The 27,668-nt window shown below is 37.4% G+C and overlaps 1 protein-coding gene across 1 annotated transcript in view; it reads left to right on the top strand.

Moving 5' to 3' along the window:
- The window catches only part of DUS4L (dihydrouridine synthase 4 like), a 66,938-nt gene extending 39,775 nt beyond the window's left edge, over positions 1-27,163 (top strand). The window contains exons 13-15 of the mRNA XM_044920144.1: positions 20,294-20,394; positions 21,872-21,945; positions 26,001-27,163. Of these exons, the coding sequence (XP_044776079.1) occupies positions 20,294-20,394; positions 21,872-21,945; positions 26,001-26,043 (218 nt within the window). The 3' untranslated portion in view covers positions 26,044-27,163. The remainder of the gene's footprint in view (positions 1-20,293; positions 20,395-21,871; positions 21,946-26,000) is intronic.
- Positions 27,164-27,668: the final 505 nt, after the last annotated feature.

The raw sequence follows: 27,668 nt of genomic DNA, 5'->3' as shown, positions 1-27,668 counted from the left end.
GTTTGTTTAGACACCTATTAGAATACCGATATGGAATAATATAATTGCAGGAGAGGAGAAATGATTTAAGTAAAGAAATCCACATGTTCTTTTCATTATAAATATTGGGGAAATAAGAAATAAGACTAGATCTTCAGATCTTTTCTCTCCAAGAATCTTTCCTTATGGAATTATAACACAAAGTAGTCACTATAATGCTTAAACAGAGTACCTAATTCTTTTTCTTTTCTTTTTTTTTTTTTATTTTACCAGAGTTTTCATATACAGAAATACTAGAAGTCAAAAGTACTACAGGGCTTACAGTGAAAAATAGCAATTCCCTGAGACCCATCCCCAGAAACAGCTACATTCAACTCATTTAGTTGTTTCTTCTGACCTCCAGATTTCTAAATGCAATGTTTAGGTAGCTGTTTTTTGATCTTTCAGTGTGTGGGATTTTTCTCTTTGACTTTCTTACATGGAAGAGAAGAACTTTAGCTCTCTTGCCGAGCTCCTCAGACACATTTCCCATCCCCCATCATTCCAATATAAGCATATCATAATTTTTCTTACATCACATTATTATGAGTATGTACCTACTATTCATCATTGTCATGAAAACCCCTTTGCCTCTTTCCTGTGCTGCTACCCTCTTTCCTGAGTTCTGTGTTTTCCACTTTTTATTTACTCTCTCCTTTTGGTAGAACATATCATCCAGTAGCTTCCTGAGGAAGAGTACATGAAAGGTAAACAATTTGAAGCCATGAATGTCTGGAAATCATTATTTTCTGAAAATAACTATCATTATTTTAGATTTACCCTTCGTTAAAAAATGCTTAACCTCAGAAATTTGAATGCAGTGCTCCATTATCTTCTCGCTTCTGCTGTTTCTGTTAATATGGCCGGAGTCATTCCAGTACCAGATTCTTTTTGTATATGGCCTGTTTTGTTTTGTTTTGCCTTCTGGAAACTTGTGGAATCTTCTTTCTGTCCTCAGGGTTATAAAATTTCATCATGAGAGAGATTTTAGGAGGCAGGCAGAACCAACAAGATTAGGGGAATGAGGGAAAGCAGAAATTTAAGATGACTCCAGGTTTCTAATTTGGTTGACTAGGTAGGTAATACTTTTAACCTAGATTAAGACCAAAGGAGATGTGGGTGCCTTCTTTTATTTGGAGAGAGGGAAAGCAGATAAAATAAGTGTGGTTATAAATATGCTGAGTTTGAGGGGCCATCAGGATATCCTAGTGAAAATACCCAAAGAACAGTTGGAAATACAAATTCAAAGCTTAGAAGAAAGGTCATCTCAAGCTAGAGTCTAAGCCATCATACATATGGATAATGCTGACAGTTAAGTCAAGGAGTTAATGGGAAAATCAAGGAAGACTGTATTGAGTGAGAAGAGGTCTGAACATAGAACTCTAATACACACCAACATTTGAGGCTTAGGCTGAGAGGAATCAGAGGTTCTACCTGATAACGATTCACCTCTGGCCGTCTAACTCTCAGTCATTTAGCTAGTAGTAAAGATCCCCTGGGTTCCAGGCAGACACCTCTACTTTGCAATGTGTATTAATAATATGAAGCCTGCTGACGACCAAGAAGGTATTTATAATATAAAATGCTAAGTATAATTATAAAATTTTCATCTAAAATTTTAAAATATCTTTGAGGGGTACATGGCTAGCTCATTCGGTCGAGCATCTGACTCTTGGTTTCAGCTTGGGTTATGATCTCAGGGTCGTGAGATCAAGCCCCATGTCAGGCTCAACACTTAGTGGGGAGTCTGCTTGAGGATTCTCTCTCTCCCTGTCCCCCTCCCCCAACATGCATGCTCTCTCTCTCTCCCTCCCTCTCTTTCTCTCAGATAAATAAATCTTTAAAAAAATAAGACATCTTTGAAAGGTATTTTCAAATTGCAAGAGTGAGAAGTATGTGGCTAATATGAGTTGGAGGAAGTTAGGATACATGAGGAATCTGAAGCTTGGGAAGCAAAGACGGTCACTCAGCCATGCTCCTTTCTCTTTCCCTGGACTACCTCAGATTACTGCAATTTGATCTTTTCTTCCAAATTTGAAAAACAGTAGTATTTTCCTTCACTTCCTCCTTCCCCATCTTGTTTCATTTTCTTCTCAATTATTGGCAGGAGATTGCTGTTGAGGTAAATTTTTATTTACCCAACTCTTCTGAAGGTTTGTATTTCATTTCGAGAAGTCTTCAAGTGATTTTCCTGCAACTTGCTTTGCCCTCTACACTAGATTAATAGCACATTCTTCTGCTTTATAGAAGTCCCCACAACCTTCATGAACCAATACCCCTCAACAGTTTTTATAGGGTCAATTCCTGGGGTTTGAGATTCTACAGATGGCCACATGTTCCTGCAGGGTTACATATTCAAGCGATTTTAGCAACATGGAGTCTTTGCTCCATTCCATTTATGAACTTTTCCTGTGTACCTGCCATATACAAAGTATCGTGGTGGATGCTGGGAGGGATACCAAGGCGAATGCATTGTCATCCCTGTCTTCAAGGATCTCTAGTAAGAACAGTAGATAAATTCACTGATAACAGGAATTTGGGGCAAGGGAAACTCAAAGGGCTGTGGTAGCACAGAGGAGAAAGTGATGGATTCTTACTGGCAGAGTTGAGGAAAATTTCATGGGGGAGGTATTTGAGCTTGGTCTCAGGGATGAGAGAGATCTCAGAAGCAGAGACGGCCATGTCTTCCCCTAGCCTCAGGAACACACATGATCCAAGGATTAAAGGCCATTATGCCTAAGAGAAGGGTTTATGGCTGGGTTTATGGAGTGGGCATGATGAGGCTGGCAGGGAATCTGAGACAAGATCTAGGGACCATGAGTACCATGCTTACAAGTCCACCATTTATTCTAAAATAAGTCCAGAGACAGCAGCAGGTTTTTAGCAAGAAAATGTAGAGCCAGAAACAGTCTTTCACCAAATAATTTGTAGACAGAGATTTAGATAGAGAAGAAAGAATAAAATAGCTCTCAAATGCGTAAATGTCTTTATTTAAGAATTCTCTTGCACCGTTTGTTTGAAGATGCTAAAAGCATCTGATATTTGGAAATGCAGAGTTTAAAGTTACTCATACTTCATTTGAGACCAGCTTTTGTTGTAATAGCCTCTCTGTGAACTTGGGGAAGATACTTAACTCTAAGCTGTAGTTCTTCATGGAGTCATTGCATATAAAGCACACAGCCCAGTGCCTGGTTTGTGTTCAAATTTAATAAATTGCTAGGCTTTACCATTATTGTTGTTGTCATTATTTCTATCAGAAAAGTTTCCAATTTAAACAAGGAATGCTGAAGCGTTTTAAAAAGAAAAGTTTATACCTGAATTTTCAACCTAAAAATTTTTGTCGAAACTAATTTAAAACCTTTTCCTTAAGAGAGAATTTTTCTGACACTATCTTACTTTCCAAATCCGTATAATACTGCCTTTTTTGTATATCATAATGAAAAGGCAATCAAATTAAAGGTAAAATCTTTCACAAGCGTCTATATTGAAAAAGAGAAAAAGACCTTTCAGAGTCTGATCAGTGGTATAACATGCAGTGTTAGATGTTTGAGTTGTTCATTTGCTAATTAAATCTGGGGTTGGTTTACAAAACGTGAAGTAAAATAATAGCTCTGTTCTTTTCTGTGGGTGTCTTGGAAAGGTATTAGTTGGGCCCAGGGTGTTTTAAATGCCAGTGTTTCTGGGTGATGAACACCAGTAAGATGGATTTGTTTTTGCTTTCGAAGCTGGAGCATGAGTTTTTGCTTTAGGGGCGCCTGGCTGACTCGGTAGAGCACGTGACTCTTGATCTTGGGATTGTGAGTTCTAGCCCCATGCTGGGTATAGAGATTACTTAAAGTCTTTTTTTTTTTTTTTTTAAGAAAAAAGAGTTTTTGCTTTAGAGGTTGCCTGATGGGGGCATTTCCATGTGAAAATCCATCCAGAGTCTCAGATCAACCTATCCAAAATTAAATTTGTCATCCTCTCCAAATTATCCCCTTTTCAGGTTCCTAAATAAAGCAATCAGCTAGATTGTTAGAAAATTAAGGGAGGGGGGAAAAACCTTTTCTTTCTAAAATTAAATCTCACTGCAAACCCCCTGTCTGGATAGCCTTTGTTCTTTCTATAAGGAAAATTGATAGAGTTAAAATGGGAAACTTTTTAGGAGGTTTCTTAAAATTTTCAGGAGGATCTGGACCCTATAGTTCTGAGTAAATTTATAGTTAAACTGATAACACAAGTGTTGTTTTAGGACAAGGGCCAGCAAATGATGGGCCAAATCCTGCCTGCTGCCTTGTTTTTATAGATTAAACTTTATTGGAACAAAGCCACATTTATTCGTTCACATATTTTCTGTGACTACAGAGTAGAGTAGACTAGACAGAGTTCATGGCACAGAAAAAATATTTACTATCTGGTCCTTTATAGAAATAGTTTGGGAACCCATATTTAAGGTCTTCAAATAAAGAAGAGTATCTTTTTCAGTGTAAATGAGGTGATGCTGAAAAAAATTGCTTCTGCCATCAATATTGTTATAAAATTTGGCGTGTACCTAATTTGCTTGTTGAATATTGATCAGATAATTTAAGAGATTATATATACTTATGTGTAGTAAAGCTAGTTCTTTGTTTACAGCCCACGCAAACTGACTCCTTCAATTCTCATATATGATGGATTGATAATTCTTCTAGATGTCATGTATTTCTTCTGCTTACACATGAAATTGCTTTAGAAAGTGTACCCTTTTCAAAGCAGGTTGTATAATCTGTACTTACACAGTGCTTTGCCTAAAATGTACATCCCGATTTTTAAGTGGAAAGTCAGCATATTAATATAGTTTATAATTATTCTTTGCTAAATGACAGATCCAAAATTGTTTTCTAAAGCATTTAAACAACCTAACTAAGATTAATTGAGGAAGTCTTTATGCATTTATTGATGTTCTTCTTGCTAACAGCACACGCAGTGGGGCTGATTTTATTTATTAAATTAGAAAGCTTGTTTATCAAGTTCCCTGGCCAAGTACCAGTAAACTTCTAAATATCTACACACCTTAAGTCCATATCTTTTCTAAAACCCAAAACCACTTTACCTGTGAACCTCACCCATATTCCCAGTAGCCCAGAATGTATGGGCAGGCACTCATATGTGCAAAGTAGTCATTCATTTTTTCCCTTTGTTCTGTGCAAGAGAAAAGTAGATCTATATTTTGTTTTATTTATTAATGTTGACTCTGTGATATAATTAGTTGTGCAGCTTTGTTTCCATTCCAGAAATGTCTTGTCCTCTTCCTGCAGAGCATGCAGCTTGTAAAGCATGTCCCCGTTTAGTCTTTGTGCCTTTCGTTTGGCTTCTTCATATTTCCACCAGAGTAGTTTTTCAACACCAAAGATCTGATTATGCCTCTGCGCTATTTAAAACTCTTCCTTGGTGCCTGTCACCTTTGCAGCTCTCCAGGATGACACACATAATCTTCTGTGATCTGGCCCCCACCATCATCTCCAGCTCTGTCGCCCAGCCTTGTCCAATCTACATATTATACTCCTACTCCATTAAATATGGTAGTTGGGAGTTCTCCTTACAGTGGTGTTTCCCTACTTCTCCCCTTTGCCCAGGACTGCAAATCTCCTTCCTTAATCCTTCACTCTGGATAGCTTACGCTCATCCTTCAGCTCCAGCATTGCCATGAAGCCTCCCTGAAACTCCCTTCCATCTGGACTGAGGGGCCACCTTGTGGGCCGCCATATTGCGGCATGGTTGCTTATGTGATAGTGCGCTCTGTAGAAATGTCCTTTTTATTCATTTGTCTTTCTTACTAGATGATAAGTGCTCTGAAGGCCAGGGCCACGTCTAAGTCAGCTCTGTGTCCCCAGTATGCAGCTCTTGTTCCAAACACTGACTTTGGTGCCCTCTCTTCCCTCCTTACCCAGTTCTGATTTCATGGTTTATCCTAATTATGTTCTTGCTAACTACTCATCTCCTTCATCTCCTTACCTCCTCCCTCCTCCCTTCACCCTTCCTCCTCTACTCCCTGGCTCTCTCTAGGACCTAGCCTTGGTTAATGGTCACATCTTCACCTACTTGGTACCTGCTCCCAAACATGTCAGCATTGCTGAGGGGACCAACTTTTTGCTTTAAATAAATGGTCACTAAATTCTGTAGTCCCTCAACACACATGACAGTCCTATTGCACTTCTCTAAAATCTCCTTTCCACTCTCCAGAACTATCAGATCTCATTGCACTTTGAAATTCTAAGTTCACCCTCTTTCATCGGGCACAAAGAATTAATCAGACAAAAACTTCATCTTCTCACCACCAAACTACCGTCCTCCTGCGGCTGGGTTCATGGGTTCCCGTGGATTAAGTTTCCATCCCTCATCTAGTGCTGTGGATCCCAGTCTCCAGGACTTTGTTTCTGCAGTTAACTCCTGCACTTCTGTCACCCTGCGAACATCCTCTGGGATCTCCTACCCAACAGAACAAAAACAGATACTTCCCTTCATCTCATATTCCTCCAGTTACTGCCCCCATTTCTCTGCTCTACTTCATAACCAGATTTCTTTTTGTCCTTTCAACTTTTTATTCGGGCATAATTTCAGACTCACGGGAAAGATGCAAGAATAATACCAAGAAATTCCTCTGTACCCTTCACTCAGTTACACTTTACATTTGCCTTCTCTTTTTCTCTCACTCTCTTTGTAATATTCTCTCACTTATTATTTGGATATTTTCCAAATGTTGATTTCCTAATTCCCTTATTCCTTCTACATCTGTTAGATGCCATTCTGTGATAAGGAGGAGTCTTCCTTTATCCCCTAGTTATTTATTTCTTTAATTCTTTCAGTTGGTTAGAATCCATTATGAGCATTATGCTTTTTGTTCACATTGTCTCAGAATTGGCAGTCAGTCTTTCCAGGCGGGGTCTCGTATCATTTTGTCATTTCCCCATTCTGTAAGCACTCAGTTTCTGGTATAATGAGACATTCCAAGCTCACCTTATACTTTTCCTTCTCCAGCCCTTGAATCAACCATTTCCCCAATGAGCCTTGGTTCCTTTAAGCAGAAAATGGGATTTAGAAAATAGGGTCTGGATCCTGGATGTGCTCATTCCTACCGGGTCATCATTATTTATAGGCTCTCAGCAAACAGCACTGATGGTTGCTTAAATTCCACCACTCTAGAGAAACTCTTCCTGACTGCCCAGTCTCTTGTAGTCATCCAGTCACTCACTCTGCCAGCGATCTGTCTGAACTTCTGTGTGACACTTAGTACTTGGGTGGTCTCTGTATTTTGTGTCTTCCTCCCAGATTAGCAAATGGCTTTTGTGAGAACAGAGACCTTAGCTATCTTTTCACTCAGCACTCAGAAAAATGCCTGCTGCCTAGGAAGTTTTTGAATGGATAGATGAATAAGTAACTCCCTTGTCTTGGGACAGTTTCATCTGTGTAACAGCTTCCTCTTTTATGTCATGAACAACAGGAACCTCAGCAGTTAGAGACCAGAAGAAAAATCTCCTTCTTCATACTATCTTTTTTAAGATTGTATTTATTTATTTTGAGAGAGAGCATGCAGGGAGGGGCAGAGGCAGAGGGAGAGAAAATCTCAAGCAGTCTCCATGCTGAGTGCAGAGCCCAACACAGGGCTCGATCTCATGACCCTGAGATTGTGACCTGAGCTGAAATTAAGAGTTGGATGCTTAACTGTCTGAGCCACCCAGGTGCCCCTTTCCTCATAATCTTGATGCAATGGGAAAGATTTGCCATCACTGTTAAGGAGTTTATTTCTCACCACCCTTCTATATATTGACCCTAATATATGATTGCGTAACAACTCTTCTTATGAACTCTGATTTTAAATATTTAATGTATTAAGCTCATGCTTCTTTACTAGAATATCTGCTTTTCCTTTATTCACCTTCATACTGCTCGCTCACTGACTTTTTAAAATATTACCACTTGGTCCTTGTTTGTTTTTTAATACATACTATAATACATAATTGAAAAACATATAAAGATTTTTTACAAAAGAAAATTTTAACTAAATTTTTCTTTGTTTAGAACAAAGGAATCAGGCATATCCTATTTGATAGGTTCTTACTTAGATAGTACTTATAGCTTAATGAATGTTGTTGTATCTGATCCTGTATGCATAGTGTTTTGTTTTGTTGTGTTCCCCTTGTACTTTTTTTAAATAAATTTTTTATGTTAAAACAGTTTAGATTTACAGAAAAATTGGTAAGATAGTACAGAGAATTCTTATGTACCCCATACTCCATTTCCCCTATTATTGATGTCTTGCATTAATGTGGTACATTTATACAATTAATGAACCAGTCTTGATACATTATTATTGACTAAATTCCCTAGTTTATTCAGATTTCCTTAGTTTTCATCTGATTTTTTTTTCTTTTTTTTCCTTTCCAGGATCTCATTCAGGATACAACACCACACTTGATAGTTATGTCCCCTTAGGCTCCTCTTGGCTGTAATAACTTATCAGACTTGCCTTATTTTTGATGACTTCTGACAGTTTGGGGAAGTAGTGATCAGCTGTTTTGTAGAATATTGTTGGCATTTATCTGATGTTTATCTTGTGGTTAGACTAGGGTTGGGGGATATGAGAGGAAAATCACAGAGGTCAAGTGCCACTCTCATCACATTACATCAAGAGAACATACCAACATGATTTATCACTACTGGGGTTGACCTTGATCACCTGACTTTGGTAGTGTTTGTCAGGGTTCTCTACTGTAAAGTTACCTTTTTTATTCCCTCTTTCCATAATGCACTTTTTAGAAGGAAGTCATAGCTCACATTAAGAAATCATTACTCTATGGGGCGCCTAGGTGGCTCAGTCGGTTGAGCGTCTTGACTCTTGGTTTTGGCTCAGGTCATGATCTTGGGGTTGTGGGATCAAACGCCAAGTGGGGCTCCATGCTCATCACAAAGTCAGCTTGAAATTCTCTCTCTCCCTCTTTCTCTGCTCCTTTCCCCGCTTGTGCGTACATGTATTCTCTCTCTCTCTCTCTCTCAAATACAAATCTTTAGAAAAATGGTTACTCCCCTTGAGGGTGGAGTGTCTATATAAATTATTTGGAACTCTTCTGCAGAGATTTGTCTGTTTACCCCTATTTATTTCTTTCTACATTTATTTATGACTTGTGGGTATTCATCTTATACTTTGGATTGCAATTTAACACTTCTATTATTTTTGTTGTTTCAGTTCTAGCCATCGAGAGCTCTTTCATTTGGCTTCCATGTCCCTTTGACATATCCCCATTATTGTGGGGTTTTTTTGTTTATTTTCATTTTTTGAGTACTTATTATCTGACACTACAAGATGCTCTGGACTTATCTTGCATATATCCAGCCCCATTCCTAGAGTCAGTGTTTTTGGTTTTGTTTTTTTTTTTAATTGAACGAGATTCTGTAATACTGTTTGGTTTTTGTTTTTAATTTTGACTTAACATGAGATACTTGTAACATGATTATATTTTTATCAAAATATTTTAAAATGGTCTGTTTGCTCTGTGACTCTCCAGCTATCCAGAATATTTTCTTAGCTGAAGTATAGTTGACACACAATGTTACATCATTTTCAAGGGTGCAACATAATGATTTGACAACTGTACACCTTATGCTATGTCACCACGAGTGTAGCTATCATCTGTTCATCATGCAGTGCTATTATAATACCAGTGACTATATTTCCTATGCTATACCTTTCATCCCCATTACTGTTCATTCCATTATTGGAATGAATGTTTTGTTTTTTGATTAAAGATATAATTGTTTTCAGTTACAGCCAAGATTCCTATCAGGTGAACAGAGTGATACTTCATTGTTTACCTGGCATTTATCACAATCTCAGGAAATGAACTGGTTACACACAAGTGAATTTTTCAGATGCTTAGAGCTTAGACTTTTCATTTATCCATTTTTTTCCTTCCTTCAAGGAACGTATTTTAAGTACCTTCTGTGTGCTGTGTTCTCAGAACAGAGAGACAAGACACAGTTCTGTTTCCTGAGTAGTCCACTGTCTAGTGGGAACATAGCTACACTTCAGCATGGTGGGTGCTATAATTGAGGTGAGCTCCAGATGATGTAGAAGCCAACAGTGGAGATCAAGGCCAATTTCTTGACATTTTGAAGGATAAATGTTAACTAGCGAGAGGAAATGGGAACAAACGAGTGAGACAGGGAGGTGAAAGATGAGCAAAGATGTTTTAACAAAATGAGCAGCATATAACTAAAAGAGTACGGCACTTTTGAAATACAAGGAGCTCACTGTTTCTGGAGCATAAGACAGCGGCAGTGGTGAAAGGGGGACAGAAAACCTAGGACCCATCAGGAAGGGCCTCATGTTCATATGTTCACATTCCGGGGGTACTGTTGAAAGGCATTTAGGCAGAGGGGCAATCACTTTGACAATACTGTGGGCAGTGAATTAGAATAGCCAGGAAACTAGATGAGAAATCCACCATTTTAGCAATCTAAACTAGAGATGAGGGCACTGGTAACAGAGTAGAGTGGATGGACTGATGATACATAAAGGAAGTAGAATCAACAAAGCTTATCAACAGATGGATATAAGGTTAAAAGAATGTGAGTGATAATTGAAGTGATGAGTAAAACAGATCTGATCTGCATGTACCTGACAATATAGGCACATACCCAAAAAAGTAACTATAGTATAATTAAAACCACAATTTATGTTCCTTACTGAACCAAGTGTCTTGGAAGCATTGCTGTAGATTAACAGTCCAGTCACTGACCACTGGCAAAAGAATAGTACATGTGAGGATTAAGCATTAAATACTCCAATATATCTCACTCTCAAGGTCCCAAAAATAGAACCAAATAAACTGAAAGAAACCAACCCTAGATGTATGGAAAATTTTCAAATTAAAAATAGTTTCCTGTGTTGCAATCCTTATACCTATTGTACAACAGCCAACTTTAGCTGTCTTGCTAATGCCTCTAGAATGTTCTCTTCCATTCCCTGGCAGAGCTTAGCTGGTGATTCCTGTTATCTCACGTAGAAATCATAGTGATACATCTACACAGTGCATTAGGCTAACCAGCTTCTCCCACTGTGCAAACAGCTCCATTAATGTAAGTTTGCCACTTGTAAAACTACAAATATTGTTGGTTTGCTTACATGTCATTTTACACAAATATTTTACACAAACATTTTGGCTTACTACATCTCACTGTAATATCAATTGAGGTTATTCTCTATATTAGTAAATGATGTGTGTGCCTCAGAAAGTTCCTAGTGACTAGGACATAACCAGGCTTCTAACTGAATCTGGCCAGTATTCTCATGAAATATCTCAGCACTCCCATAAAGCCATCAGCGAGTGATAGCAACTCATTTTTTGCAGATGAGAAAATTGAAATAGTGACGTAGATATATCACCTCAAGCCTCTTTGTTTAATAATGTCTTTCCTATAAATGCTGCTTCCAAAATAAAATGGCTCAAGATGAAATAAGCATATGCAAATGTCAGATAACAAGTTTATATAATCCCTTAGTCACGAAGGCAGTTCCAGAAGGAGGTGGAAGGCATCCAAAACAGAATATTATAATTTTTATAAAACAAGAGGTAGAGAAAGGACTGGGAAACAGTCCAAAAGGCTCCTAGACAATAACAGCCTCTCTTAATTGGAGTGAATTAAATAAGATAGTAATCATTAGGTGTACTAATATCTACTGAGATACAAAACAAAATAGGAAACACAGCTCATACCTTGGCTTGATAAGTGTCAGAAAAATAAGATTTGCCTGCATTTGTTTTGCCATACCTTCATACCAGTAGTGATCAGGAGAAATTTCTGGATAGTCTGCAAAGTGGTTTTCCATCTTCTTTTATAGATATGTAGGACCTTCTGACTCATTCTATCTCCTAACAGTTCATATCTTTAAATAAGGAACTAATGAGTTGGTATCTAAGATTTATTGAATTTCCCAAATAATTCCTTCATCTCAGAAATTTAAGTATAAATCATTTTTAACATTAAGATCAACTCCTATTCAATACAAGCTCCTGGCCAATATTCTTTATTTCTAAGAATAATTGACATACAATATTGTATGAGTTTCAGATGTACAACATAGTGAATTGATATTTATATACATTATAAAACAGTCACCACAGCAAGTCTAGTTCTACCATCTACCACCATACAAAGTTGTTACAGTATTATTGACTATATTCCCTATGCTGCACATTACATCCCCACATCTTCTTTATTTTATAACTGGAAGATTGTACCTTTTAATCCCCTTCAACTTTTTCATCCATCTCTCCCACCCACCCCTCACCTCTGGCAACCATCAGTTTGTTCTCTGTTTTTGTTTTGTTTTGTTTGTTTGTTTTTTAGATTCCACCTATGAGTGAAATTATATGGTATTTTCCTTTCTCTAACTTATTTTACTTAGCATAATACCCTCCAGATCCATATATGTTGCAAATGGCAACATTTCATTCTTATGGCTGTGTAATGTTCCATTGTAAATATATACACCACATTTTTTTTATCCAGTCATCTATTGATGGACAGTAGGTTGCTTCCAAATTTGGGCTATTATAAATAATTCTGCAATGAACATAGGGGTGCTTTTGTCTTTTCAAAATAGTGTTTTCATTTTCTTTGGATAATACCTAGAAGTGGATTACTTCATCATATGGTAGTTCTATATATAGTTTTTTCATAGAGGCTTGAATGTTTTCTATATATAGTATCATGTCACCTGTAAATAGTGACAGTTTACTTTTTCCTTTCCAATTTAAATGCCTTTTCTTTCTTTTTCTTGCTTAATTGCAATGGCTAGGATTTCCAATACTATGTTGAATAAAAGTGGTGAGAACGGGTATCCTTGTCATGTTCCTGATCTTAGAAGAAAGCTTTCAGCTTTTCACTGTTGAGTGTGATGTTAGCTCTGGGTTTGTCATATATGACCTTTATTATGTTTAGGTGCATTCTCTTTGTATCCACTTTGTTGAGAGTTTTATCCTAAATGGTGTCAAATGCTTTTTCTCCATCTATTGAGAGGATCATATGATTTTTATTCTTCATTTTGTTAATGTGGTGTATCACATTTATTGATTTCAGATATTGAACCATCCTTGCATCCCTAGAATAAATCCTACTTGATCATGGTGTATGATCACTTAAAGTATCGTTGAATTCAGTTTGCTAATATTTTGGTGAGGGTTTTTCTATCCACTAGGAATATTGGCCTCTAATTTTCTTTTTTGTTTTCTTGTAGTGTCTTGGGTTTTGGTACTAGGGTAGTGCTAGCCTCATAGGATGAATTTGGAAGTTTTTCATCTTTTTTTTTTTTGGAATAGTTTGAGAAGGATAGGTATTAACTCTTCTTTAAATGTTTGATAGAATTCACCTGTGAAGCTGTCTGGTGTCCTGTATTTTAATTTGTTGGGAGTTTTATAATTTTATTACTAGTAAGTGGTCTATTCAGATTTTCTGTTTCTTTTTTTTTTTTTTCCAGATCTTCTATTTCTGATTCAGTCATGGAAGATTGTATGTTTATAGGAATTTATCCATTTCTTCTAGGTTGGCCAGTTTGTTGGCATATAATTTTTCATAGTGGTCTTTTATAATCCTTTGTATTTCTGTAGTATTGTTTATAACTTCTCCTCTTTCACTTCTGGTTTTATTTGAGTCTTCTCTTATTTTTTCTTGATAAGTCTGGGTAAAGGTTTATCAATCCTATTTATCTGTTCAAAGAATCAGCTCTTAGTTTCATGGATCTTTTCTATTGCTTATTTAGTCTCTCTTACACTAATTGCACTCTGATCTTTATTATTTTCTTCCTTCAACTAACTTTGGGCTATGTTTGTTCTTTTTTTCCTAGTTCCCTTAAATTTTTCTTTTTTTTTTTGAGGGAGGCCTGTATCACTATAAACTTCCCTCTTAGAGTTGCTTCTGCTGTATCCTGTAGATTTTGGAATGTTGTATTTCCCTTTTCATTTGTCTCAAGTATTTTTTTATTTCCTCTTTGACTTCTTCATTGACCTGTTGGTTGTTTAGTAGCATGTTATTTAGCTTCCATGTATTGTGCTTTTTCCAGTTTTTTTTTTCTTGTAATGTATTTCTACTTTTATACCGTTGTGGTCAGAAAAGATTCTTGATACGATTTCAGTCTTCTTAAATTTATTGAGACTTCTGGGGTGCCTAGGTGAGTCAGTTGGTTAAACGTCTGCCTTTAGTTCAGGTCATGGTCTCGGAGTCCTGGGATCAAGCCCTGCATCAGGCTCCCTGCTCAGCAGGGAATCTGCTTCTCCCTCTGCTCCTCCTCCCTCAACCCCAGCTTGTGCTTGCTCGCTCTCTGTCTTTCTCTGTCTCTCTCTCTTTTTCAAATAAATAAAATCTTTTAAAAATTTTTATTGAGACTTCTTTTGTGGCCTAACATGTAATCTGTCCTGGAGAATGTTCCATGTATACTTGAAAACAGTGTGTATTCTGCTGGTTTTGGATGGAATGCTCTGTATATATTAAGTTGATCTGATCTAATGTGTCATTTAAGACCGTATCAGGCTCTGTGCTCAGTGCAGAGTCTACTTAAAATTCTCTCCCCGCAAAAAAATAAAATAAAATAAAATAAAATTCTCTCCCTCTCCCTGGGCCCCTCCCTCTCCCCCGCTTTTGTGCTCTCTTTCTCTAAATAAAAAATAATAATAAAATAAAAAATAAAGTCTGTTGTGTCTGATAAAAGTATCGCTACCCCAGTTTTCTTTTCATTTCCATTTGCATGAAATACATTTTCCCGTCCTGTCACTTTCAGTCTGTGCGTGTTTAGATGTGAAGTGAGTCTCTTGTAGGCAACATATAGATGAGTCTTGTTTTTTAATCCATTCAGCCACCTATGTCTTGATTGGAGCATTTAGTTAATTTATATTTAAAGTAATTATTCATCGGTATGTACTTACTGCCATTTTTAAAATTGTTTAATGGTTTTGTAGTTCTTTATTCCTTTCTTCTTGCTCTTTTCACTTGTGATGTGATAACTTTTTTTAGTGTTATGTTTGGATTCCTTTCTCTTTATTTTTTGTGTATCTAATACAGGTTTTTGATTTGTGGTTACTGTGAGATTCATGTATAACAACCTGTGTACATAGCAGTTTATTTTAAATTGATGATCACTTAAGCTTGAACAAATTCTAAAAACACTACATTTTTACTCTCCCCACCCCCAATATTTTATGTTTTTGACATCATGTTTTACATCCTTTTATTTTGTGTATCTTTAACTAATTATTGTAGTTATAGTTTATTTACTACTTTTGTCTTTTAACCTTCATACTAGCTTTATAAGTGGTGGTTGATCTACTACCTTCACTATATGTTTACCTTTACCAGTGATATTTTTTTCTTTCATATATTTTCTTAGTTCTAATTATGGCCTTTTCTTTTCCTCTTAAAGAAATCCTTTTAATATTTTTTGTAAAGCTGGTTTAGTAGTGGTGAACTCCTTTAACTTTTATTTGGCTGGGAAACTTTGTATTTCCCCTCCAATTCTGAATGATAACATTGCCAGTTAGAGTATTCTTGGTTATGTTTTCTCATTTCAGCACTGTGAATATATTGTGCCACTCTCTGCTAGTCTGCAAAGTTGCTGCTGAAAAATCAGCTCATTGCCTAATGGGGATCCCCTTATATGCAATTAATTGCTTTTCTCTTGCTACTTTTAAGATTCTTTATCTTTAGTTTTTGACATTTTATTTATAATGTGTCTTGGTGTAGATCTCTTTTGAGTTCATCTTGTTTGGGAGCTGTGCTTCTTAGACCTGGGAAGGTCCTCAGCTTAGGGAATTTTTCAGCTGTGATTTCTTTAAATAAGTTTTATGCCCCTTTCTCTTTGTCTTCTCCTTCTGGGACCTCTATAATGTGAATGTTAGTACTCAATGTTGTCCCAGTGGTCCCTTAAACTATCCTCATTTTTAAATTCCTTTTTTTTTTTCTTTTTCTTCTTTTCTTCTCTGTTTTCTTTTTCTTTATTCTTTCTTTTTCTGTTCCATTTGGGAGATTTTTTTTTTTTTTTTTTTTTTTTTTTGAGAGAGAGAGTGAGAGAACGCACGAGCAGGGTTGGGAGGGCGGTTAGGGACTGAGGGAGAGAGAGAATCTTATACAGGCTCCATGCCCAATGCAGAGCCCAATGCAGGGCTCAATTTCCCAACCCTGAGATCATGACCTGAGCCAAAATCAAGAGTCAGATGCTTAACTGACTGAGCCACCCAGGCACTGCAGTTTGGGTGATTTTCATTACCCAGATCACTAATCTTTCCTTCTGTATTATCAAATCTTCTGTTTATCCCCTCTAGCGTATTTTTTTTATTTCTGTTATTGTATTCTTCAGCTCTGATTGGTACTTTCTTATATTTTCTCTTTGTTGAAGTTCTCACTTTGTATTCACTTAGTCTTCTCCAGAGTGTGATAAGCATCTTTATGACCATTACTTTGAACTCTCTATCGGGTTGATTGCTTAACTCCCTTTCATTTAGTTCTTTTTCTGAGGTTTTGTCTTACTCTTTTGTTTGGAACACATTTCTCTTTCTTCTCATTTGGCCTAACTCTGTCTTTGTTTTTAGGTATTAGGTAGTTCAACTACATTTCCCAGTCTTTTTTTTTCTTTTTCTTTTTGAAGTTTTTATTTAAATTCTACTTAGTTAACGTACAGTGCAATATTAATTTCAGGTTTAGAATCCATTGATTCAACACTTACATACAACACCCAGTGTCCATCACAACATATATTTCTCAGTCTTGAAGGAGTGGCCTTATGTAGGAGATGTCCTATGGGGCCCAGAAGTACAACCTCTGGTCACCAGAACCAGGTGCTCCTGGGGTGTCCCCCATGTGGGCTGCGTGTAACCTCCTGATGTGACGGGGCGGTACTGCCATGGGCACCTTGGTAGGTGGGTCTGGCTTCCAGCCCACCTGGCTGCATACCTGACCTTGACAGCTACAGATGTACTAGTGAGCAGAACTGACCAAGACACCAGTGGTTTGCACCCCCCGACTTTAGCAGTCTACAGGGCGGATTCCAGAATGGTGTCCGCCAGTGCCAATCAGCACAGCAGAACAAGACAGCAGAAATGGCTGCCGCCAGTGTCTTAGTCCCAAGGAGAGGCCCAGCTACCTCCTGTCTCTCCGGCAGGCATTTCAAGTTTAGTGAGTGGGTCTCCTTCACCTGTAGTCCATGTAATTTTGATCTGGTGTTTTTGTGCTTATTTCTGGGTCAAGTAAGTCTACATTAGAGCTCTTTAAGAGGATTTCCCCCCCCCCTGCAATTCTTTTTCATGGACATATTCCCTATTGGTTTGCAAAGCCAGGTATTTTGGAGGCTTGTCTCTTCTGTGCAGGATCTGAGGGTTTGCATACCTAATGTGGAGTTCAAATCTCTTACTCCTCAGGAAAATGTTCATTATATTTGAGATCCCTCTGTATCATAGAATGCCACTCCTAGAATGTGGCTTTTTTCCTTAGTGAGACTATATCTCTGCTCCTTCTACCCATCTCAGTGCTGCCCCTTGTTGTACAGGGTCTGTTCATCCTGTTTCTAGGTCCCCTTCAGAGGGCATTATTCCACATGTGGTTATAGATTTGTTGTCCATGGGAGGAGGTCAGCTCAGGATCTTCCTTTCTGGCAGGACCCTCTTGGACCCATGTTGGACCACCATTGGAGGCTAGTCAGATATTACTAAGTTGTAGAATCTTCTTTGTTTTTTACATACCAGAAATCCAGGCTTTTAAACATTTTTGGTAAGGTCTTGAAATTAACACTGTGTTTCATATTTTCAAGTAGGCTCTAGGAAATGCCTTATAGATAACCCAAATTGAAGACTAATAAATAAATCTTCATGCTGTGGCTGTGGTTCCAGTGAAATCTAACCAGTATCAAAAATCTCTCTTCCATACCTAACCTATACTTTTACCAAGTGGCACATTAAATTTGTTAAATTTAGCCTTTAATACCTAACTTAGAGTTACAGATCTATAAAAGTAACATGGAGGAAATCATAATGTAGAGCTATCCAGTATGGCTACCCACTAGCTACACATGGCTATTTAAATCAAAATTTATTATAATTAAGTATAATTGGGGCACCTGGGTGACTCAGTTGGTTAAGCATCCAACTCTTGATTTCAGCTCAGGTCATGATCTCAGGGTCCTGAGATCAAGTCCCCACAACAGGCTCTGCACTCAGCATGGAATCTGCTTGAGATTCTCTCTCTCCCTCTGCCCCCCTTGCACTCTCCAAATAAATAAGTTAATTAATTAATTAAAATATGTTTAAAAATTAAATTAAGTATAATTTAAAATTCAGTTCTTCAGTTACACTAACCACATTTCAAGTGCTTAATAGCTGCTTTTGGCTAGTGGCTGCCATATTACACAACACAGATGTTCTATATCTGCATTGTCCAGTAAATGTTCTACAGTATGGGAGTTTAATTTGACAACATTGTCTAGAAAGTGCACAAAAGCCACTTTAGTTGAAAGTGACTTATATATAAAAATGCCCATATGGTGGCTTTTCAAGAGGAAAGGTAACCAGATTGTTTATAAATAGAGCCTATAATTTCATTCCATTGTGCCTAAAAAGTGACTCTTACTTTATAAATCCCACTTTCTTTTACTAAAACTTCTACCCTAAAAGATTTACAAATGCAGAATTTCTTAAGACTACATATGCAGAATTATATGTAGAGTTCGTTCAAGAGTCCCAGAATTTTTCCAGTCCGTCTTGTGCTGATCTTCCTTTCTATACATTTGCTCACTAACTTCTCCATAATGTGCTGACTTAAATGTTTATGACATATATGTATATTTTTTAAACTTCTATCTAATCTTCTGTCTTAGACTGTAGCTCCTTGGTAGACAGAGGCTAATATAGAGCCATTTTTGTGTGTCATATTGAGGTAAAGCCTTTAAGTGTCACACACCCCTATATTTTTCAACTTTGTATAAGAAAGTGATTATCTTTGCTTTGAAGGAAATATGGCCAATCATCCCTTGGTGAGAATGATAAAATATTTTTTTCTCCCTCAATTTTTTTCAAAAGCATACCCTTCTAATAAATTCTACACTGTAATGCTTGAATCCAGGATGAATCAGGGAAAAGTTAGGAAGAGCCTAGAACATCTTATGCCAGAAAGTAGAGTACTCAAAAAATGATAGGGGCCTAGTCAGAAGATGTAAAAGCCAGCCTGACAGCGTTCCCACTAGCCATATCTGGGAGGATTTAAGTATAATAATGAATTATAAACTGTTGAAAAAATAAGAACCTATGAGTTCATACTGATGTTATATGAATTAATAGATAGTTGGATGGATGGATAAGAAAGGAAGGCCCTTGTTTATAGTAGAATGCTGACTGATAAATGTGGATGAAATGGTGAAGTTGGAAAATCACCATTGTGCAACCATCACAATAAAGATTGATTTAGGCAAGAATTATCAGTGGATGCTAACTATAAGGGGAAAGTTTTGACAAGGAGCAAGATACTTACATAGTCTCGTCTTCCCACATACTGCTTCTTAGTTATAAGGAAGAAAATAAGTTTAAATTGGAAAAACCCGTGAGAGGCAGATTGGCCTCTGATTGTGATACCTTGACAGACATTCAGCATCACTTATGTCATATTTGTATGTAAGTCGGATGCATAACCTGAATTTAATCATGAGGAAACATCAGACAAAACCAAAATGAAAAACATTCCATTTAAAAAAAAATGACCTGTATTCTTTGAAATGTCAGTGTTGCGAAAGGGGAGAGGAATGCAGGGGGAAGGCTGAGGAACTATTCCAGATTAAAGGAAACCAAAGAAACATGACAATTTAATGTTAATCTTTGATCTAGGGCTGGATCTAGACTCGAAAAAAATGATAGAAAGGACATAATTGGGACAGTAGCCAAGATTGGAACATGAATGGTAGGTTAGATAAAAAATATTATATTGATGTTAAATTGCCTACATTTGCTAACGATGCTGTGGTTATGTTAGAGAACACCTTTGTTCTTAGGAAATACACGAGTATTAAGGAGTAAAGGGGAATGAAGTCTGTAACTTATACTCAAATGGTTCAAGAAAATAATTGTGCGTGTGTGGAGAGAAAATACAGTAACAAATGTACCACATCGTAACAGTTGGTGAATTTGAGCAAGAGCTACAAAGGAGTTTTCTATTTAAGTCTTGCAACTTTTCTGTAAATTTAAAATTATTTCAAAATAAAAATTTAAAAATTCTATTCCATGTTTTCTAGCCCTCTCTAAGGCACAGAATGATGTGATGACAATGAGAATGCAATCAGAGCATCTTTCAAAAGAATATGACCGACTCCTGAAAGAACACGCAGAACTTCAGGTGGGTGACCTCAACTTTGGGGATCTAAGTTTTTTGAAATAATAATTACTGAGTAATTATTTGGGTTATTTGCCCTTCCCAAATCAAGAGGATGCACTCAGTCCTGGCTTCTTAAAAATGATTAAGGAAACCAGATTTTTACCTAGATGGTGAAGATGAGGACATTGCATGAAAATACAAGACAGTCATAGCATAGAGAATTACTGACATGCTAACATACAGCATTCTAGTTTTAGTGAAATTTTAAGCCAAAGAATTGAGCCACAAAAGTGACAGCATTGAAAAACAGACTGGTTCTGTAAACATTTCATTTTGCCATTGGCAGTGTTTGCTCTATTCGTGACAGAATATAAGGTCAAAATTTGAAGTCCCACCTCACACTACTTCTGTCCCAGTGTTTTAGACATCTTGGGTCAAAACCTATGGCATTCAAATACATGATTTGCCTCCAACATGGATTTAAAGACAGAAATGGAAAAAACCTTTTTGTTATTAAAGTCACAGAGTCAAGGGATATCTATAGGTTTTCTTTCTCTTCCCCTCCAGCCCAGCAAGAGCCCGTGGCCTGCATTCATCCATGCTAAATGTGACTGTCGCTTCCCTCTTAATTTGGCAGCCCCTAATCTGAATTGATTTCCCAGCCACACTTTGACCACATGTGGGGAGAATTTGGGGAAAAGACCATTCCAGAGGCAGTCCTGGCCCCCCCCAGTTCCTCCTGAGATGATAGGCTGTGCTCTGCAGCTTTCAGTTTGGGTTTATCCTGAGAATTTGGCAGCTTTTGTGGCTTTCAATCAGGGCTTTTTAGCAATTACAGCTCTATAGTTACTTCACTATAGGAGAAGCCCTGGTCCCAGGACTCATTTGTGCCTTACTGGTCATTGTATCTCCAGGGTCTTGCACTGTGCCTGGCAAGAGGCAGGCAGGTACTATACTGATAGACCTTAGAGTCAGACCGACCTGGAATAACTCAAACTCTCATACTAACTAACTTTATGATCCAAGCAAGTTATGTTACCCCTCTGCAGCTCACTTTTCTTCATCTGTAAAATCAGAATAATAATAACACCTGGCCCACTGGGTTTTCAGTAGAATTAAATAGAATGTGTAGGGTACTTAGCATTGTGCCTGGCTGGTAGGAGACACTCAAGAAATGATACCTGTTAGAATTATCATTGTCATCATCAGCATACGTGCCTCTGTAGAACTTGTGCTGGAAGAATGACTTATTCTCAACCAGCCACTTTAGCCTTGATTTAGAGCCAGCCAAGAAGCAATCCAAAACACATTTGTAATCTAGTATCTTAGCTGAGTTGCATGTCTAAGTTAACTAACCTACTTTGACAATAGGGCAGTCCAGAGAAGGGCAGATACCCTGTGTGATCAAACCTAGGACACCAAGAGCTCAGTTCACATGTTCTAGAGTAGGTGGTTAGATGTTCAGCAAGACCACCCTTTCCCCATCTCTGAAACACAGGTCCTGAAATTGCTGACTTCACCATGGCCTGATGAGAATTACTCCAGAGCATGCTTCAAGATCCGCCATGGAAAGTAAAGGAATACTTCAGAAGCCTTTGGCCTAAAAATAGAACTTTTTCTCCCTTCCATTGGTGAGGTCAGGGTGTACTCAAAAGGATGATTGTCTCTCTGAATGGAGAAAAAAGAAGCAGGAATATTCCCTCATTTTCTTATGGCCAGTGGCCATCACTGAATGTCCCCGTTATGGTAACAGCTAATGATCTCTTAATCCCTGAAGAGTATATGTGACAGTGAGACTCCCTCAACCCATTTTCTTTCCCCTCCCAGAAACCCCTTCTTTTGGGAGCTTATGCATTCTTGATAACAGATGTTAAAAAGTTGTTCGGAGTAACTCCTTCCCCAGAAAGAAGTTGTTACACCTGTTTCTTTGAAAAATGACGTGTCCCGGAAATGCCAAGTGCCACACTGAGAGTTGGGCCTTGATCACCAATGCGTTTACTTTCTTCTTTTATTTTTGAGATATGTAATGGGTGACATTTATTGAAGATGTGCCCTGGACCAAGCACTTCATTAATGGCTTCATATATGTTATTCTGTTTACTGTCATCATAGTCCACTAAGTTAAAATATTGTAATACCCAATTTTGTGCATGAGGAAAACAAGACCCAGAGGTGTTATATAATGTACCTAAAGTCACTGAACTAGAAGTTGGTAGGATTCAAAGCTGGATTCAAAAATCAGGAAATTTTTCTCCAGATCCCCCATCATTAAGAACTTTGCTGCTCGGCCTGTTCTGGTCACTGGACTGTGTTCTTGGATCCATTGTCTTCCTACTTCTGCTCTACTTGATCTCAGAGGGCTACATTTCCCAGCCCCCTGGCTCTCTTCTGGGCAGGTTCAGCAATGGGAAGCACCAGTAGGAGACTGAAGGCAAGAGGGACAAAGCCAGGGATTTTTCCCACTCTCTCTGTTTCAAGTGGCATCTGCAGCAGCCCCATTTCTTTCCATGGTCCCAGTACCCACTGGGCAACTTCCACATGGTGACCCTAGCTCCTGGGTCCATAACACTATCTCCTCCCTTGTCCCTCCAGCCCAAAGAGTGGTGGTGGTTCTGTGCTAATCATTGAGGTGTCTTACCACACTGCCCCATGTGTCTACTCCTTCATCACCTGTAAAACCAATTTCCCATAATATCTGTTTGAAGAAAAAAAGACCTCTCAGCTCCATAGTTTGCCAGTTCTGTAAACCTCGGGTGGATGCTTTGACATCCATGCACCTTGGCTTCTTCATTACTTAAATGAGGGTTATAATACCTTTTGAGTATTAAACCAGATCCTGTACAGTACAAGAAGGCACTTTAAATATTTTTAAACAAGAAAAGCTCTATGTTCCCATTAAGATGCTCGTAGTTATTTCTTGATTGGACGCATTTTTTCCCTCTCACCCTCCATTGTCCATTGTGAGACCTTGTAGAAGATTCTGAGATTTAAGTGTCATTAAATGACTACCATTTTCTTGAAAGCGACTCATACACTTTGATATTCACCTTCTGAACTCTACTTAAGAAGCAAAAAAATTGCTGTAGACCGTCTATAGTAAAAAGCTGTATCAACTTGCATTTCATGAATTTTACTTCTGTTGTCAAACCAACCTTAATAATTGAATTTTATCTTTAAAGTTCCTTGGGAAACTGAGCTTTCTCAATTTTGCACAGTTGATTTACTTTAAATAAAATAACCATAAAATGACCATTAAACTATTAAGGAAATAAAGGTGAAAGAGGGGAAAGCTGGTTTCTTTATCATAAATGAGTCCCACTTTGCATTTTTAAAATCTGTTTGGATTTCCCCATCTGATCCCCTCCCTATTATAAGCACTAAATAAATATTAGAAAACAATCCCTTCAGGATACAGTCTTTGCCTTTCCTTGTTTGCCCTGGCTCTCTTCTAGAAAAGAAAAAGCAAAACTAACTGAGGATTATGGGCAGCACAAAGCCATCAGCACTTGCCAGTTTTCAAATTTCATTTTGGAAAATCACCCTTCACTTAAGGGACTTATCCAGAATAACAGCTCCATTAAAGCAGTGATTTTTTTTTTTAATCTTCATGTCCACTTTTATTTTGGATAAGTACAAGATTATTTCCTTGTTTTTAATTAAGTATAATTAATATACAGTGTTATATTAGTCTCACACATACAATATAATGATTCAACAATTCTGTACGTTTCTCAGGGCTCATCACAAGTGTACTCTTAATCCCCATCACCTGTTTCACCCATCCCCCCACCCAGCTCCCCTCTGGCAACCACTGGTTTGTTCTCTGTATTTAAGAGTCTGTATTTTTGTTTGTCTCTTTTTTACTTGGTGCATTTGTTTTGTTTCTCAAATTCCACATATGAGTGAAATCATGTGGTGTTTGTCTTTCCCCATCTGACTTATTTTGCTTAGCATTATACTCTGTAGCCCCACCCATGTTGTTGCAAATGGCAAGATTTTGTTCTTTTTCATGGCTGAGTAATGTTCCCTTACACACACACACACACACACACACACACGCACGCACACACACACCATCATCTTTATCTTTTTGTCTATGGATGAACATTTGGATTGTTTACATATCTTGGCTATTGTAAATAATGCTGCAATAAACAGAGGAGTACGTGTATCTTTTTGAATTAGTGTCTTTGTATTCTTTGGGTAAATACCCAAAAGTGGAATTACTGGATCATACGGTAATTCTGTTTTTAATTTTTTGAGGAACCTCCGTACTGTTTCCACAGTGGCTGCACCAGTTTACATTCCTACCAACAGTGCATGAGGTGTTTTTTTTTTTCTTCACTTCCTTGCCAACACTCATATTTCTTGTGTTTTTGCTCCTAGTCATTCTGACAGATGTAAGGTGATACCTCATTGTGATTTTGATTTGCATTTTCCACACTGTGATGATAAGCATCTTTTCATGTGTCTGTTGGCCATTCATAGGTCTTCTTTTTTTTTTTTTTTTTTTAAGATTTTATTTATTTATTTGAGAGAGAGAATGAGAGACAGCACAAGAGGGAAGAGGGTCAGAGGGAGAAGCAGACTCCCCGCTGAGCAGGGAGCCCGATGCGGGACTCGATCCCGGGACTCCAGGATCATGACCTGAGCCGAAGGCAGTCGCTTAACCAACTGAGCCACCCAGGCGCCCCATAGGTCTTCTTTAGAAAAATGTCTATTTTGGTCCTCTGCCCAGTTTTAATCCGATTATTTGAGTTTTTTGGTGTTGAGTTGCATAAGTTCTTTATATATTTTGGGTATTAACCCCTTGTCAGATATATCATTTGCAAATATCTCTTCCCATTCGGTAGGCAAAGCTGTGATTTTTACCTAAAGTGACAAGATATATACAAACATGTGAAAGTGGTACCTTATTCAGAATACCTCCTCTAATCCTGTCTTCTGATTTGGTTAATGTTAACATTGTTAAAGTTGCTCTGAAGGCATTACTGCTCAGCCTGAGCAAGAGCTTGGTGAACCTCTCATGTGCAAGCAGTAGCACTTCAACGCCATTTTATGAGGTTTTTTTTTTTTTCTCAGTGTGGACTTTGCTTTCTTAAGTGCAAATGATCTCTGAAGGTTCATTTCTATCCCATTTTCCTCCAGTTTTAAATGATATAATCATCTTGTGATCAGCAAAGAGTATAATCTGAGAAGTCAGTTCTATTGGCAAATATCTGAAGACAAACACACAAAAAAGGCCATCCCATCTGGGGCTTGGGGGTCCCTTTATTCTTTCCTTGCCAAAATATTAATTGGGTTTGTAAGAGGAGAATTTGAGAAATTTTGTTTTCCTGGTATAACCTGTGAAACAAAAGCAAAATAGATTAAGGCAGGGAAATAAATGAACTTATCAAGAGTGTTATTTTTCCCCTCGACTTTTTTTTCAAATAAAACTCACAAACTTTGTAGTTTTTTTTAAGTCTGAGACTTTCTCAATCCATGTTTTCACATTTGATTATCCTCATAATTAATAACCACAGAAAAGATCATTTTTAAAAAATTCCTTGTCATATCTATGAATCTGTTTTTCACTCTTTGTTGTAACTACTTACCTAAGTCTTTTTTCCCCCCCCCCCCTGCAGAATTGTTCAGGGAAAGACAGTAAGAAGGGCCTGTGAACTTTGAAAGAAGACTGTGTGACGCCATGTGAAGATCAGTTTGTTATCATGTTAGCCTCTAGAACATTTAAAATTCAGTTCGGAAAAAGGTACTATTTACAACCAGCCAATAATATTTTTAATGACACATATAGGCTGTTATCATAACAGCATGGTAACAATATTTGATGATGTTTCAGATCTATTATAAAGTCTGTATTCCAGCTTTCATGTAAAATGTAAGCATGATAAGCACGCTATTGAGATATCTCAATTGAGAGTAACACTGGTGTATGGTTGCTGTTTACCAATAAAAGGACAAATTTATAACCAGTTACTTCCAAAACTAGATTTTTAAGTTGATGAAACCATTAATAGCCTTAAAAGCTTTGATGAGTTTTCAGTAATGATAATAACCTATTTAATGAGATGATGATAATGCTGATATATTTGAAAATAGTATTCAGTATCAGCAAATTTGTTCATAGGGAGATTAAATAAGGTTAAATGATCAGAATTAACCACTGTATGTATAGGGAAGGGTCATAATGAGCAAAAAATAAAAACAATGACCTTAGTTGTTTTTCATAAGCCTGATGATACTAGTTTACTCTTATAAGACAGCTATATTGATAATTATATTTTTGTTACTGTGCTTCTATATCTGTTGGACTGTTTTTGTTGACATTTGTGTTAATAATACATAATTAGTAGGTGTTACACCTTTTTGAGGTTCCTCTGGTATTGAAGTTTACATCTATTTGCATAACTGCCATACACTGAACTTAAAATTATTTTACAATGTGGAATTCTTGACTTAGAAAGCTAATGTACAACATATGCAAAGAGCAATGTTTCCCATCGCCATGAGAGTTACTAATTATACAAATATTACCTCAAATATACATACAATGGGGTCACAGTTTCTCTGAGGTGTATCTGTATTCTGAAAACTAAATCTTAAATGCTGTTTTTTCATTCATATTCCTTTAGAATCTCCTCTAGAACATGATAGTGATTGTAATAGTATTAATATGATTTAGGTTGTTCCAGTGTTTAGACATGAAAGTCATCTTCCTTGTCTCATAAAGACCTAAATATAAACAAAAATGGAAAATAATGACCAGAGTTTTTACTTTCCCAGTATCTGTTTCATCCTTTGTTGTTTATTTTCATTTTAACACTGACTTCATGCACATCTAATTTTGGTCATTGTAACATAGATGAAATGAGCAAATACATAAGAATTTTATTTCAGATAAAAGTCAGGAGCTGCTGCTAGAACACAGACATGCAGGAGACCTTTAACAGGAGTGAGCTCTGGAGTGAGACCATATGGGCTGACAGTGCCCTGAATAACAAGGAAGGGGAGTGCTCAAGTAGGGAACTGAATAGGGACAGCTCAGAGTATTGCCTCAGAAATAACAGAGTGGGTAAATATGAAGGTACTGGGCGTTTGTGATCCTGGCCTCCCAGGCACAGAAATCAAGTCTAGTGACAAAATAATAGAGAAGGAGAAGATCCATAGCTTTAGAGTTGGCAGAACTAAAATCGAATCCCAGCCTTACCACTAATTTAGCTGTGTGATTTTGAACAAATTATTCAAACTTGCTAGACTTCCATTTCCTCATCTCCAAAATAAGAATAATAACA

Source organism: Neomonachus schauinslandi, chromosome 12, assembly GCF_002201575.2.
Source record: "Neomonachus schauinslandi chromosome 12, ASM220157v2, whole genome shotgun sequence".
Lineage (NCBI taxonomy): Eukaryota > Metazoa > Chordata > Mammalia > Carnivora > Phocidae > Neomonachus > Neomonachus schauinslandi.
Note: the sequence above shows the minus strand (reverse complement) of the source record. Positions and strands in the feature narration are given on the sequence as shown.